At 40.8% G+C, this 15,180-nt stretch overlaps 1 protein-coding gene across 3 annotated transcripts in view; it reads right to left on the reverse strand.

Annotated features, from left to right (window-relative positions):
- Positions 1-90: 90 nt before the first annotated feature.
- The window catches only part of LOC108103137 (tyrosine-protein phosphatase non-receptor type 9), a 34,716-nt gene continuing 19,626 nt past the window's right edge, over positions 91-15,180 (reverse strand). For all 3 annotated transcript variants that reach the window (XM_017208510.2, XM_017208508.2, XM_017208509.2), the window contains exons 4-8: positions 4,095-5,002; positions 3,882-4,042; positions 3,595-3,824; positions 3,320-3,527; positions 91-3,257 (exon numbers count right to left, since the gene is read on the reverse strand). In XM_017208510.2, the coding sequence (XP_017063999.1) occupies positions 3,031-3,257; positions 3,320-3,527; positions 3,595-3,824; positions 3,882-4,042; positions 4,095-5,002 (1,734 nt within the window). In that variant the 3' untranslated portion in view covers positions 91-3,030. The remainder of the gene's footprint in view (positions 3,258-3,319; positions 3,528-3,594; positions 3,825-3,881; positions 4,043-4,094; positions 5,003-15,180) is intronic.

The raw sequence follows: 15,180 nt of genomic DNA on the forward strand, positions 1-15,180 counted from the left end.
TTAAATCCAGGTTTCGTTTTCTTTGTAAATTCTAAAAAAAAAAAAAGAAAATTCCCACAAATTTCTGAAAATAAAAGACCTCGTTCTATATATATTTTATCCACAATTTTCTTTTGTTACTTTTATTTGTTTTTTTAACTGCAAAATGCATTTTGCTTTTACATCAAGTTGTATTTTGGTTTCTTGTTTGTCTTCATGAAATGATAACATATACTTAATGCCCCTTAAATATTATGCGACCATTTCTCTAGGCTAAGATCTACCTGGTTTTGGGTATGGATCTCGCCGAACGCGCGTCCTGCCGCGTGGTATGTACAGTGTCTCTCCCTGTGGTGGTTTTGAGCTGGGTAAATGGTTCACTGGATTACTGGATTACTCGATAACTGGATTAGTGGAGAGGTGTCTTCCGGTTGGTTAGTGGGTATGTGGGTAATATTAATCCAAGTGCGACAAATGCGAGTATTTAATATGCGGGAAATAGCGGCTAATGGATAGATCTCTAGTCAAGATTTGGTTAAAGGGTGGGCTGGGATCGATCGATCGATCTGGTGACTGAATTTTCATTCGATTTTACGGTGCATATTGTGTGCGCAGCAAAGCTTTCTGAAAGCAACGTGACACACGCAACATTTTGAGTACTCGTACTAAGTTATATTCTTTACACATTGTTTGAACGGAAAACAAAGGCTTGTGACTCTAGCTAAGTTTTACAAATACACTTGAAGAAATTTTGCTAATTTTCATACATGTGTTAATACATAGATATATATATATATATATATATATTAAATAAATTCTTTCCTCCACTCCGAGCCAGGAGCCTACAAAAAATATTATTTATAGTTATCATCATCATCGTGGTATCATTTTTGCTTCCTCGTTTTGGTTTTGGATTATATGCAGTTATGATCTCTCTTTCTGTGTTAAGCATTATAAAAATAGAGCATCCATTAATCTGGGGAGTTGAGTATTCATTATGCAATCTGTTTAGGTTTCTTGTTTCTTTGTTTCTCTCGGAAAAGGCCATTGAAAGAATTGAAAATGGTTCTGTTTTGCGATTAAATATTATTGTAGAGTATGACTTCAATCTGTCTGTCTGACTGGCTGTGCTTGCGGAGCATCCTGTGGCTCCAATTTCGACTTGCATCTTTCATTCGGGTTTGATCACAGCTTTTACAATTCTAATGATATACATACGTGTGAGTGGTAGAGTGTGTGTGTGTGTGTGTGTGTGAGTGTTGTTTGTGTGTATTTGGAGCACAACTTTTGAATTTGCACCAAAAATACAATATATATTTCGTAGATATTTACATGCATACATGAGGAGACAATGAAAAAAAAAAAAAACATCGCATGTATTCATCTTTCTTGCAGATTTGGGTCGCAGTATGCAGTATATATGCACTTAATTTCATTATATATGTAAATATTTATAATACTTTCGCAGGGATGCACGAAGAAAATGCATTCTGTCCGACATTACATACACATAATTACAATTAATATTTCTATTTCGCTTTTTTTTTGTTTTTTTGTTTCTATTCAGTTAAACTTCGGTTCGAGAAAGCTGCCATTCTTGACTTGATTCAGATTCATAATTTCATATATGTAGATCTTTTTGTTATTTTAAAAAAGTAATACAAAATATGTTTTGGTTTTCCTTCATTTATTTTTGTTTTTTTTTCATTACGATTATTTTGTTTAAGATTCGCTTGGCATATGAAAAATGTAGGAAAGAAGGCATGTTAGATATCTAATGTGTTTTTTTTTGTTTTTCCCATTTTAATACTTGCTTTCTGCGCTTTCAACTATTTACGTTTAGTTGGTAAAATAATTTTTAGTAAAATTCACTACTACACACGATTCTCTGCACGATACATTTAATTTCGCTCTATATATATATAAATATTTGTAAAGAATTAGAAAAAAATTGGTAAAAAAAAAAAACAACAACAGAATAAAATACACATTTAACAGCTTGGAGGCGAAGAGAGTTTCGGGGGTGGGGGTTTTCGGGTATCAGTTTGGATCACATCTGGATTAGATGCGGCCAGGAGGGCAGGCTGGCGAAGAGGACTCTCTTCCTTTGGGCTATTTTCGTATGCAACAACATTGAACAGTGCTTAAATCTGATTTCTTCTGGTATATATATATATATATATATATATTCGTTATACATATTCATATATATGCGGTTCGTAGATCTAGGCATATGCTATATAAGTTTTATGTAACTAGTTGGCTGCTGCGCCGCTGATGCTGCTTCGTCTTCAGTTGCTTAGTAGCTTTTAGGATTACGATCGCAGCTGATTAACTCGGTTGAGTGGGGGGAAATGCATAATATTTGTCCGCTCCACGGGCTTCGGGGCTTGGGGTCCGCTTTCGACCTTTTGACTCACCGCCGGACGGTTTGTTTGGTTTGCTTGCCTTGAGTGACCGACCAACCAGTAGCGCCAGTACCGCTCGTCCTCATCCCAATGTTCCTTCGTTGTACTCCGTACTCCGTTATCCATCGGACTATAGTTAGTTAACTTTAACTTTGTCATGGTTAAACACTCTTCGCTGTCAATTTGCATTGTTTTTGCTTGTCAGCTTGTCTTGCTAGTTTGCTAATGCTGCTGGTTTTGTTGTTTTTTTGTTTTTGTTTTTGTTTTTGTTTCTTCTTTATTTTTAGCTATTTGTTTTTCATTTAGTTTAAATTTAATTTAAATAATGTTTATATATAAGATGTTTTGCTATACAACTATAGCTTGGTATGTAATAATATTTAAAAAAAAAATAATAGATTAACGTAAATTGGTTACTCTACTCTCTACACTCCCATCTCTCGCATCGTCCGTGTCGCGGAATCTATCTGTGCTTCCTATCGCTTCTCTCGCATCCATATATCATCATATTATATTATATCAGGACGAACATCTAGTCAAAAATGGTTACAACTCCAATTTGCAAATGGTAAAACATAAAATTATTCTGTATACAAGTTGTTTTCTCGTCCCTTTTTTCCGTCTCAGGACTAACTATGAAAGTCTACTCCGAGTCCTGTTCGCGTTCATCGAAGCCGGCCAGATCGACGGTCTGCAGCATTCCACGCGAATAAGCGTATTCGATGAGGGCCAGGTGACAGAACACATACTGATCGGGCATCTGGATGGAGTAGGCGCGCTGTGACCGGATCTTCTCAACGGTGCCGCGTATGTCCGCCGTGCCCACGTCCTCCAGGCGCGATATGCAAATGTCCAGGGTGATGAATGTACCTATGGATTCAGTTTAGTTAGTGAATTTGACAAGAATTTGTTAGCCATGCAAGATCATTCACCTGTGCGTCCAATGCCAGCACTGCAGTGCACCACAATGGGCGGTCCGCGGGCATGACCCGCCCAGGTGTCGCCCAGTCCGGCGACGAGCTGCGCCTGCTTTTCGCGCACCTTCTGCAGGAAGTTCAGCATGGCCATGGCCGAACTGGGAACGCCGTAGTCTGGCCAGCTGGTGAACTGCCAATGCGAGACATTGCGAATTTCGTCAGTCTGTGGGCGAAAGTACAAAGTATTTATTGGAACCCATTATAGTTTCATTGATTTAAAAGAGATTCACCTTTATGTTTCTCAATTCCAACGAGGCAACCATATAGTCCTCGTTGCACTCAACGCTAATTGTTCGCACATGGTAGTCGCCAAACTCTAAGGAACTTTCTTCAGTCGGCTCCCAGTATTGGCCGCATTTCACGCGTCCGCGCTCCATCACGCGCGTTGTCATTACTATAACTAAACAATGTTGCTCCCAGATCATGCGCCAAAAGTCCTGGGATGTCTTTGGTAATGGACCTGCAAAACGATCTCTATTAGTTTACAGTTTCTAGTTTAAGAGCTCCGCTTCCTCACCTTGAGTTGAAATATAGGCATTCTTCTGTTTGTAGCCATCGACAAAATTCGCATTTATGTAATCTGACGGCTCGTCGCCGTCTTCGTGTGCCAGCACCACTCGACTGTGATCGTAGCAGAGGACGTCTGTATAGCGATTCTTGGTCAAATTGGCACGCATCCTATAAAAGAGTTCATGATGATCCATTATCAGATATAGAGATAAGTACTTACCTCGCATGCAGGAAGGTGCCCTCGGGGGCCCTATTCCGAATGTCCGCGTACTCCTTAATCAGCCCATGTCGTCCGCGCTGCTTCACCATCTGCACAATCTGGTCGATGGGCTTGGGATCACCCTCCTGTCCGGCCAGACTGTCGTCGTCGCTGAACCCGGACGAGGCGCTGCTGGGCGGATTCTCTGACCAGAATTCGCCGCCACCGTTGGTGGTGCCACCAGCTGCACCAGCACCAGCCCCTGCAGTCGTGGTGGCGTTGGTAATGGTACTATTGTTATCCGCCGCACCACTCGTGTTGAGCTTGAGGGGATTGGCCGCGGTGGCTGTACTGCTGCTGCTGCTACTGCTGTTGTTCGCCGGACGGTGGCTGGGACTTAGTCCGTTGATTGTGATGTTTTCGTTGGGCTCGGCACTACAGCTTACTGCTGCTGCTGCTGCTGCTGCTGCAGTTGCTCCTCCAGCCGCCGTTCCAGCTGGACCCACACCATTGCTAACCGTCACCACGGTGGTATTATTATCGCCCAATTGATGGACGGCGCTGATTATCGTGGCTCCCGTTGTTGCGGCCTCTGTTTCCGTGCCATTGGTGGCCACCACTGCCGCTGATCCAGTTGCAGAACCAGATCCTCCCACACCCACGATATTGGCCAGCAGCTCGTCCTCACGATTCGTCATCGATTGGCGGCAGCTGTGCAACCATGTGGCGTGATCGACCTCCAGCGTGCCACCCAAGTGAATGGGCAGCGCCTTGCGCGGCACGTGCAGCGCCAATTGAGGCACCGATACAGTGAACACTCGCTCGCGCAGCTTCTCGCGCACAAACAGACGCAGGATCTTGAAGGGTGCCTTGAACCACAGTGGAGCCGTCACGATCAGTACTTTCTTTAGACGCGCCGGATAGCCGCCCTGGAAAAAGCAAAGTAACGAGTTTTCATGATTAGTAATTGGTCAAAAATTTTAGCTTGAGATAAGAATACGTTTTGGTAAGGCTAATCACTATTATTAACTATTAACTGCACTCTTAAATTATTAATTTGTCTACCTTTAGAACCGCCAAACTACGATTGAATGTAGGATTTGCGTCTATAAGGTTAAAGCAAGAACTAATTTGTATTGCATTTTCCTGGCATTCAATTTGTGGCAGTTGGCATTTTGACCTGTACGGTTTTCCCCAGAAAAGTGACATTTTCCCCTAGTATGGTGAAACTTTCTAATACACCGCCCAACGCCGCTGACCTGTAGTTTTTCCCAGGAATATTGCAAACTGTTGTGCATCGGTCCGAACAAAAGGGTGGGGGTTAGAAGGGGGACAAGTCCAGCTGAGATATACCATATATGTGTGAGTGGGCCAAGCACGGGGGCGAACAGTTTCCAGGGAAACCTTCTGCAATAAACCAAGTTGGCCTGCACATGGCACGAGTTCCGGCTAAAAAGCTTTGCATTTATTAATTAACACGCAACCCAATGAAATGCTCTGGTTTTTGTACTCCATTGCCAATTGTGTTGAAAACATTGCCAAAGAGGATTTCAAAGAACAAACAAAGGTACTTGTGGGAGTTCGTGTGTATGCGTTCCTTGGGAAACCTTATACTTTTCATTATTGAAGTCGAATAAGCGTGATAGTACTACGCAGAAACCAAGTACTAACTAAAACAAGTGGATTCACCGAAACAAGTTATAGGAACTTGAGCTATTTATTGCTGCTTTTTAGTTACTCTTTTTAGGAAAATATTTAATGTTTATCATTAGTTTTTCTTTTGCTAAAACTTATTCTACTGGCTGAGTTTAAAGGCCGCTAGGTAAACTGGGCTAGGCTAAAAGAAAAATGCGACACATTCAACGGTTCGTTTGAGAAAGAGAAATGTGGCGAGCGGTGAGTGGTTGGGGGCAAGAGCTTTGGCAACCTTCACCCAGTTGGGGAAATGTTGAGCAAATTTCATTGCGGCATTTTTCGTCGATGGCACATTGAGATACAGCAAAGTCAACAACAACAAGTGGAAAACTTGGCTTCACTCAGAGGTGAAATGTGATTTTCCGTAGAGGAAAAGAGAAAGATGGAAGGCTAAAGCAAGAGAGATAGGTGGGTGGCTCCACGTTCTTTACCACTGTATTTGCTTTTGGTGTATATAGGCATCTGTATATATATCATCCATGCCATCATTATTTAGTTTATTGGCCCCAAAAGCAGTGCAGCAAGCAGATTAAGGTCAGCAAGCAGTGGGTAAATGAAAAAAAAAAAAAGGAAAACAAGCTGAAAGTGCGGTTAAAACAACAACGAATGCACTTTAATTAAACGCACAATCACAACCAATATAAGCACACACACAAACACACACACACACACAGGCATGTGGCTGTGTGGAGAATTTAATTAAAAGTTCTTTTCGCAGTTTACCTAAAAAATATTGTCGTTCCTCCCCTCGGTCTGCCCTCCTATTGTTTCAGTGTCAGTGCATCTGCCGTTGGCTCAATAAATTCCTCTTAAAGCTCTAATTGCCAGCATTTTCAATTAAGTTGGTCTAACGTTTTCCGCCCCCTTTTCCGTGTGTTTCTTATTCTGCTTCTTCTGCCAAAGATTGCATCATCAAATCATACAAACACACACAAAGATGAAGGAGCAGAAATGCAGGCAACATACACACACACACACACACATATGTCTATATAAACAACTTCCTTTCATCTGCTGCCTCTCCTTCTTTTCCTTCTTTTTTGTTTTGTTGCTACTTTTCATGCCTTTGTCCTGCCTTTCAGTTTGTTTTCATGTGCACTTTCACTTTGATCCCAACTCACACACACACACATAGGAAAACATATGAATTCACCTTAAAGTTCTGCCTGCTTTCAGTGTTGCATAATTTTAATGGAAGCTAGAAAGTAGGCAATACTTTTTATAAATCCCAACAAGGGGAGTTGGGAAATTACAAGAAGTTGTCTTTATTTCTCTGTTTCTTAACTTACTGATCAAAAATTCCCAACAGAATGAATCTTATAGCGCAGGACAGCAAAAATTTCCTTTACTTTATATAAAATTCTCCTTCAAGTAGCAGTTGGAACTCTGTAAAAATATCCCATGACCTTCTACAGTCCAATTTGCATATTGAAAACAGTCAATAAAGTCTATTAATAATACACTTGCCCTCGTAGAAGGCATGCTATAGACGTCACACGTTCAAGAAAATACCAAGAAGTCTTTCTTTTAATAACTATTTAATAATATATATACTTTTCCTTGATAAAAATAAACATCGACTATATGTGCTGTTTCAATTTTGCAAAAGTTTGAAAAGTAGCAAACATTTTGTAGGAGTACTCAATAAGGGTAATAAATAATCAACTCTTACTTCATTTTCTTGACTTGTTTCGTTAACTTGGCCAATAAATAAACCACGGTGCGTGTCTCAAGGAAATTTGAATGGCTAAAACACAATACAATATAGGAAATATTGTATAACATTTCAGTTCATATTCTTTCCCCTGGCATGCCAGCTTTAGGGGTGCTTATGACTCATAATCGGGGATATTTCTTTTTTATATATTAATATTCTGAATATAAACTGAAACTGAAACGAAATGGCTACAAAATACTGAACTTGTCGACCGGCGTTACAAGCGTTTCAGGGTCACAAAGCCCAGCTGTTTACACCACCCGTCCGCTTTTTCAACACCCCACTTTCTGGTTATTCCCACATCCAATTAGAATCCAATTGGGGGGGCTGGCGGCTCTGAGATAGCAGGCAATCCAATAATAACAATCACAATGCTCAGTCAGCCATCCAGCATAGCCACCACCACCCAGAGAGGGCCACCATCCATACCAGGCACACACATTTAATTGACAAACACAACCCAAACTCGCCGAGGAAAAGAAGGAAAACACACACAATGGCAGGTGGCTTGGTGAACATACTGCTGTTCTTGGCCAGATTATTTGCCTTGAGGGCCAAAAAGTCTGCGCAAAAGTTGAATGAAACTTGGGACAAACTTCAAGTATCCACCTTGGCGTCTCCGGATTCACCCTTTCCGTCCGGCTGTTGGCCCGCCCCCGTAGACCGGGCAGGAGCAACGAGAGCCTCTGACGACGACGGAGGAGGAGTTTTCCTGATGGGGCTCGAGTGGGCAACTTAACGTGCCTTGGCATGCGTTTTGCTCTACGCTTATCCCACCCACATTCCACATTCCACATCCCACTGAATGAATCCTGGTTACTTGGCTGCAGAAGCGTGTGGGATGCTGGGGAAATTGGATATTGTTATATGAAGTTTATTCCTGGCTAAGGCTAAAATTAGCAACTTTGGCGGTACAAGAAGAAGCTCCCTAATGCCTCATCATGCACAGGGAGAAAATGGCAGATTAATAGTGTGATTCTCCTGGGAAAACCCCAAGATAAACGCACTCAAAAGGCAATTTAACTCTTTAACTGCCTTAATTTTCCATCAATGAACTTTGGGAACTCGAAAGAACGACAGCCTTTTGAAGCAAAAGAGTCTTCCAACGCCATGTCATAATGGTAAAAACACTTTCGAGTGTACAATAACTCACCTCAAGTGCCGCAATCCACTTTTCTGCTGAGAAATAGAAATAAAGAGGTAAGCTGCTGGCTTAATTGGACGGCTTCTGGGAATCTTATGCAAGCATTAAATTTCAGCTTAATTATAATTTCCATTCTAATCAAAAAGGCGAAATCCAATCAAACCAGAAAGGATACTCTCTGTGTGTGTGTGAGTGTGTGTATGAATCACCCAAGAATCAGTTTTCAACACTTCCACGAACGTACTTTGAAATCTATTCCTTAATTAACGAGATTATTGACGCTTTCACGTGTTCTTGGAAATGCGAAGACCAAAGATTCCTAGAAATTCATGAGATGCAATTTAATTGCAATCTACAAATGTCAAGGGGGTGAGGGGGGTTTGCTCACAAGGAATCTAATTAGCCAGGAATTTCAGCGGAATTGACGCAAGCGAAGTTCATAATGTTATCAAGTATACGCCACGCGGTCCCTAGCTACTATGTTCGCCATAGCTCTCTGCCCATTTCTCAGCCATATTCTCCAAACATTCCACCAGCATATTCAAAGGGGACGAAACAATAAATAAATATGTGAAATTAGCCATGGCCAAAATTGGTAATGCGTTTTAAGCTTGTCTCCGTCTTTGGGCATGAAACGAATTTGTCGTCGGCGTTGGCCAAAAAAGGCGAAAGCGGCACGCACGGCAAACAAACCGATAAACCAGGAAGCAAAGAGGGAGAGAGAGAGAGAGAGCAAAGGGAGGAAGAGTCTCAAAGACAAATGAATAAGCGAACGTGGGGCCAAAAGATCATGGGAAAAGGCCATCGCTAAGTTATGATTAATCAGCTTTATTCAATTATCTAATTGAAGTCTCAGCCCAGCTATAAAATACACTTTGTAAACTTTTAAAAGCATCTCAAATATAACTTCAAGTCTTGCTCAAATCAACCTTAAACATCCATATACTTTGGCTATATATAGATCTTTTTTTTTCCCCCATCTTCAAGTACAGTCAAGAAACTAAACTAAGAAAAAAAAAACCAGCCGAGCAAGAAAAATGTTTACAATGAAAACGTTCAAGTAGAAAGCCAAAAAATGACAATATGTCAGGGGCAAAAAAGCTTAAGCCAAATACAAAAAATAAAATAAAAAAAAAGGCACAAAATAAATAATAAATATTATTGGGCTGCAGGTGGAAGACAGTCATCCCAGGCCAGGAGAAAAGATGAAGGCGAAGATATCCGTAAGGGGAATCAATATTTGATGGCTCAGGCTAAGCCATGCTAATTGGAGAGCTCTTCACGCTGATTGACTGACGGCTCCGCATCGGCTCTACCACATAAGATGCCTGTGTATGCCTGTGTGTGTGTGTGTGTGTGTGTGTGTATATATATATATAGACATGTGGGAGATCCCAACCGAATCGAGGCTTATTTGCCCAGAATGATATAAGGCCGCAAGCCAATCAATTGAGAGTCCCTCGGAGACAGAGGTAAATACTTAAAACATTTGTCACTCAAAGGGCGAAGGGTTGCAATCGATAAATTTAATATTTATTAAAAATTATGCAAACATTCTGGTTTGAAATTTGTCAAAGTAAGTTATTTTAAATGCTTGTTTAATATTAATGATAATAAAATTGATGACTGTCGATAAACAATATCGATAGTTTCGATTTTAAGTACAAGTACAAGTTCAAGTAAGAGAAAGATCTGTAACATATTCATTATAAGTAATCGATTGACCATAGATTTGATTTTCAGTAAGTAGCTACTATTGCCATTCGATAACTAATATCGATAGTATAACTTCTTCTGGTCAACACCAATTCATCATCATAATCCCCATTGAAATTTGAAAACTTTATGCATACATGACCTTATTCCTCGATTGACAAACCCTCGTCCAACTGTCTTAAACTTCTGATACGCACTGTAACTGGGTCTCTTTCACATGACATATACAAAAATGACATGGACATAGACACACATACACACACACACACAAGCAGACATCGGGGGATATAAATCAAAAGGTAAGAAGTAAAAAGTGGCAGCAAAAAAAATATATACGCGCCATTGAACCAACGCCAACAGCTGTGTTTGATTGCCTCCACTTGTTCCTCTCCTCGTTCTTGTTACTCCTCCTAGTTCTACCGCTTGCCCTCCGGTATTATTGGCATATTTGCTATGGTTGTTGTTGTTGCTGTTGGTGTTGGTGTTCCTATTGTTGTTGATTTTTGTCAAGCTCTGTGAATGACAGCCGCAGCAGCAGCAGCAGCTTTTGTTGCGCCAAAGAAAACAGCGGAGAGGACAGGTAAGCGCAAAGAAAACAAAAGTCGCATATCACCTGCCATTGATGGCCGACCGAGGAGAACCCCAAGATATCTGCATAAGGCAGCTCGCTTCGTAAAGTGGTGGGCCTGGGCTTTATCCTAGGTTTTCTTGTCAGTATCAACAGCTTTAAAATGTTCTCGAATTGGATGAGTATCGATTTTCTAAGAAGTTAGCTTGAAGTATCAGTGGGCTTTCTTTGAACTCTATTCAAGGTGGCATATTCGATGAATAATTGATATCGATAATTGCGATTACCCAAAAAAGAGAATTTAAAACTTCTTTCCTGTAAACATCCCTTGGAATCCTTTGATAAATCCTTTTTGGTTTCTCAAATTGAATTTCCATGGCCTCAGCAAGATGGAATCCCCTGAAGAGGGCTCCCAGCCAACAATAGTTTCGCATCCAGCCGGGCTAACCCAATTAGCTGACCTACTTTGACACACAAACGACCCCACCAAAGACTTGGGCATTAGCTAATTGAGCAACACACACACAGACAAGGGCTCAATCTGCCAGATTTCAGCCGCCTATTGATTAATAACCGCGGAGTAGCTGCGATTTAACTAAGCACTGCGATCAACTTAAAACGTGATTCACTGCCAAAGCCCAGGCTAATGAATCATAAACCAAATTAAAATTAAAATTAAATGTTTGTTGTCTACAAATAGCCAAAAAATAAATACAAACAAAAAAAAAAACAGAGAAAACGCAAAAAAATAGATTTCCTTGAAAACAAAAGACAGCGAAAACAACAAATAGAAATGTTTTTGGCGAGGTCTTTACAAATCAGTCAGGGGGCGACTCTCTGTCCATATAGGCGACGAGTATATACCATTGTATATCTATATCCCCACTATATATATACATATATAACATATATATATATATATATACAGCTAAGCTGTATCTGTATAATCATGTACCTGAGTCGCGCGTTGGCGTTGTTATGGATTGTTGTTGATTGCCGCGTTGTTGCTGCTGTTGCTGTTATTACTGTTGTTGTTGCCGCCACCGCTGCTGTCTAATTATTCAGATTTTTATTGTAATATATAGTTTGGTTCGCACAATTAAATGCTAATTGCGTGCACTTCCAATTGAACAATTTTACATAACTTTTTTGTTTTTGCGTTTTTATTTCATTTGATTCTCGGCGATTTGTCACATTACACAATGGGATGGATGCACCACATCCTCTCTTAATCTCCTTTCTGGCCAAACGGCAGACACACGGGGGTTGGGTGTTGGGATGGTTTTGGGGAGGGGGGTTTGGTCTTAACGGGGGAAAAACAAAACAAAAATACGCATTTGATATTGGGATTTTCCTTTCTTTCTTTTTCTTAGAAGTTTTCCTTGAAGGTCTGACCCTTCCGCCGTCCTGCACTTTCTGCAGATACTTTTCTATATTCGCTTTTTTACCCGGCTGCAGTTAAGCGAATTTGTTGCTGTAAAGTGCGTGCGAAACATTCAACAAACTAAAGCTGATTTCAGATACACACATACACCGCACACACGCACCGAGCGGAGAGTTTTCCACTTTTTCTTTGCACTTGGAAAAAAAAAATAATAAGAATATTAAAACAGGCGTTCAGCAGGCGTTTTTCGGATTGAGCAACAATTTTGAAAGCATTTCGCTGGCTTTTGTCTTGGGTTTTTCAATATTTCGATTTTCCTACGCCTCTGAGCTGTCTTCTCTTGGATTTTCTCGCCTTTCTTTATGCAGTTTGTTTGTTGCGCGTCGTCGTGGAAAGCTGAACTACGTCTGACTGCTGCGGCTGCTTTATTTTATTTTTTTCGTTTCGTTTTGGTTTTTTTCTGCTATTTCGCTTTTTTTTTTTCTTTTGATATTTTGCGGCTGCGTTCTCGGCGCAGGCGCTCTCTATTTTGCCACCACCGTTGGTGGAAAAGAGCGGACGAGCGGGTCAGTGGGTTGCTCTCGTCCTCTCTCTCTCTCTGGGGCCACCCTGATGGACTTCAGGGGGTTGTTGAGAGAGCGAGGGACGGAGTAAGGAAGCGCCAGAGAGAGAGAGAGTGAGAGTGAGAGAGCAAAAGCCGGAATGCTAAGGGTGGTTTTGTCAGTGCAAGGTTGCATGCGATGCAGCTGTCGATTGCCAGCGAGTGGGTGGCTCAAGTGGTTGAAGTTGCCAAGCAGGGTTGCCAACTAGCTTTGGGAAGCAGCCTATGAGGCCGCTTAGTACTTTTTAGGTATCTTAAAGGGTGATCATATCTATGTAGGAAAAAGGCATCTACATATAAAGGCAGTTTCTTTAATAATCTTAAATAATGACTAACTTTTTAATGAGAGTTCACTCTCCAAATTTTTAATTCACAAATATTTATCAGAGATCAAAAACCACTCAACAAGAAGACTGACCATAAACTTAACTTGCCAACAGGGTTGTAAGCCTGACTAAAAACTCGCCAAAACATTCGAATCGTTTCCGATTAATGCAGATTGCCAAAAAATTAAGATGACTATTAATAACGCTGCGAATAGTCATCGAAGTTTCAAAACACATCAGCCCATAAGGAGAACGACAATGAACGGAAAAGAAATCACATTCAAAAGTGACCTAAGCATGGATGACTGTGCGTTTGGAATTTTTCAATATTTGCTTTTAGTTTAAGCAAAGCTAAATGGTATTTCCCGGGCAGTGAGAGGGAAACGGCTACTATAACTTCAAAATACTAATGGCATCGATAAGATAAGTTTACTTCGTTCATTTAATCTTAAAGCTATTTACGTATTTTTGGCTCTCCAATAGCTAATTTCTTTCGTAAACAAATCAAAAATATAAACTGCGCAACCATATTATTGTATTATTTAACAAGTTACGAAGAACTGATCACACCTTTGAATTATCAATAGAGGTACAGCGAAAAGGTTCCACGTTCAAAAGTCATAAAACTGTTTACAAAATTTATATGGAAAACACGCCACTTCACTTTTCCGAACTAGTCATTCGAATATAATATTTTTTGACCAGTAAAACGCCATTTTTTGATTATTTTGTATAATTTTTTTTTTTTTTTTGGATTTTCCGGAACCACTCTTGTAATGCGGAAGCGGAGTACTCCACGTTCCGAGGGCGTACAATTCTCTCGTTACGTTTTCTGGTGTATAAATTTGCATTTAGTGACTCGGGTCTGGTCTAAACATTTGCGTCAATGTCGAACTGCTGTGGTAACAGAAAGCACGTTGTAAAAATAACACAACCCAGCAGCCAGCAGCTAGCAGCTAGCAGCCGCACGGCCAACGTATCGACACAACAATAACAAAAGCGTTAACATATCGACGGCGTCATCGGGTATTAATCGTATTTAAGCCAACTGAGCAATGAATGAACTGCGCGCCGCTTTTCCAAACGATCTATAAATACGTCCAAATTATCCCGCCGTCAATCACTGTTTGATCAAGTGTTTGTGGGCCAAGTGCAGCAATCAAAAGCTAGGCAAAGGCATGCAACCAAACCACCAAAAAAACAAAACGAAAAATAGCAGAAGAAAACTTTCACACGCGTGCATCGGAAATGGGAAATGGCTTTTCCATATAGACGCACATTTTTACCGCTCTTTGCGCGCGTTTGTATTCCTTTTGGCTAAGGGACTGGCGGGGGTGTGCCTTTAGGTACAATCTATAACGTTCGACTAGAACACGTCAACTGAATTAGTTAATCAAGCAAAATCGTAAGATAGCCACCAGCGACCCAGCGGCAAAGAGCGCGCCGCGAAGCTTTGCTCTCTCCCCAGCTCTCTCTCTCTCTCTTCTTCTCTCTCCATATACTACCATGTTTCTGCCATAACTTTCGTGAATTATTGAAATCGCGATATGAAGGTATCCAATCGAAAAGCGCAGATTAAATATGACATATTTATGTCATGTTTGCTTAATTAAGGGTCTTAATTAATATTAATTTTTCTCCTGTTAAAACTATTTCAATAACTAAGGGAGCCTTAACTGTAGCTGAAATCCACCGAAAACTAAAAACTAAACAATTTTTAATGAATTTCACTACGCATGAACCTAGTCTCCGTGTCTCTCTCTCCCACTTCCGCACTCTCTGCGTAAAAGTGAGAGTGAAAAAGCGTGGGCACATTCCACATTATGCATGTGTGCGTGCATGTTACGATCTCTTCTTCTATCCTCACATTGCCACAACGTTGCGTATGCGTGATGGCCCCAAAATATTGCGCATACGCGGCTTAGTACAAAAGCCAGAGTTGCCGTGATTTTTTGT

The sequence above is a fragment of the Drosophila eugracilis genome, unplaced genomic scaffold, assembly GCF_018153835.1.
Source record: "Drosophila eugracilis isolate 14026-0451.02 unplaced genomic scaffold, ASM1815383v1 contig_649, whole genome shotgun sequence".
Taxonomy (NCBI): domain Eukaryota; kingdom Metazoa; phylum Arthropoda; class Insecta; order Diptera; family Drosophilidae; genus Drosophila; species Drosophila eugracilis.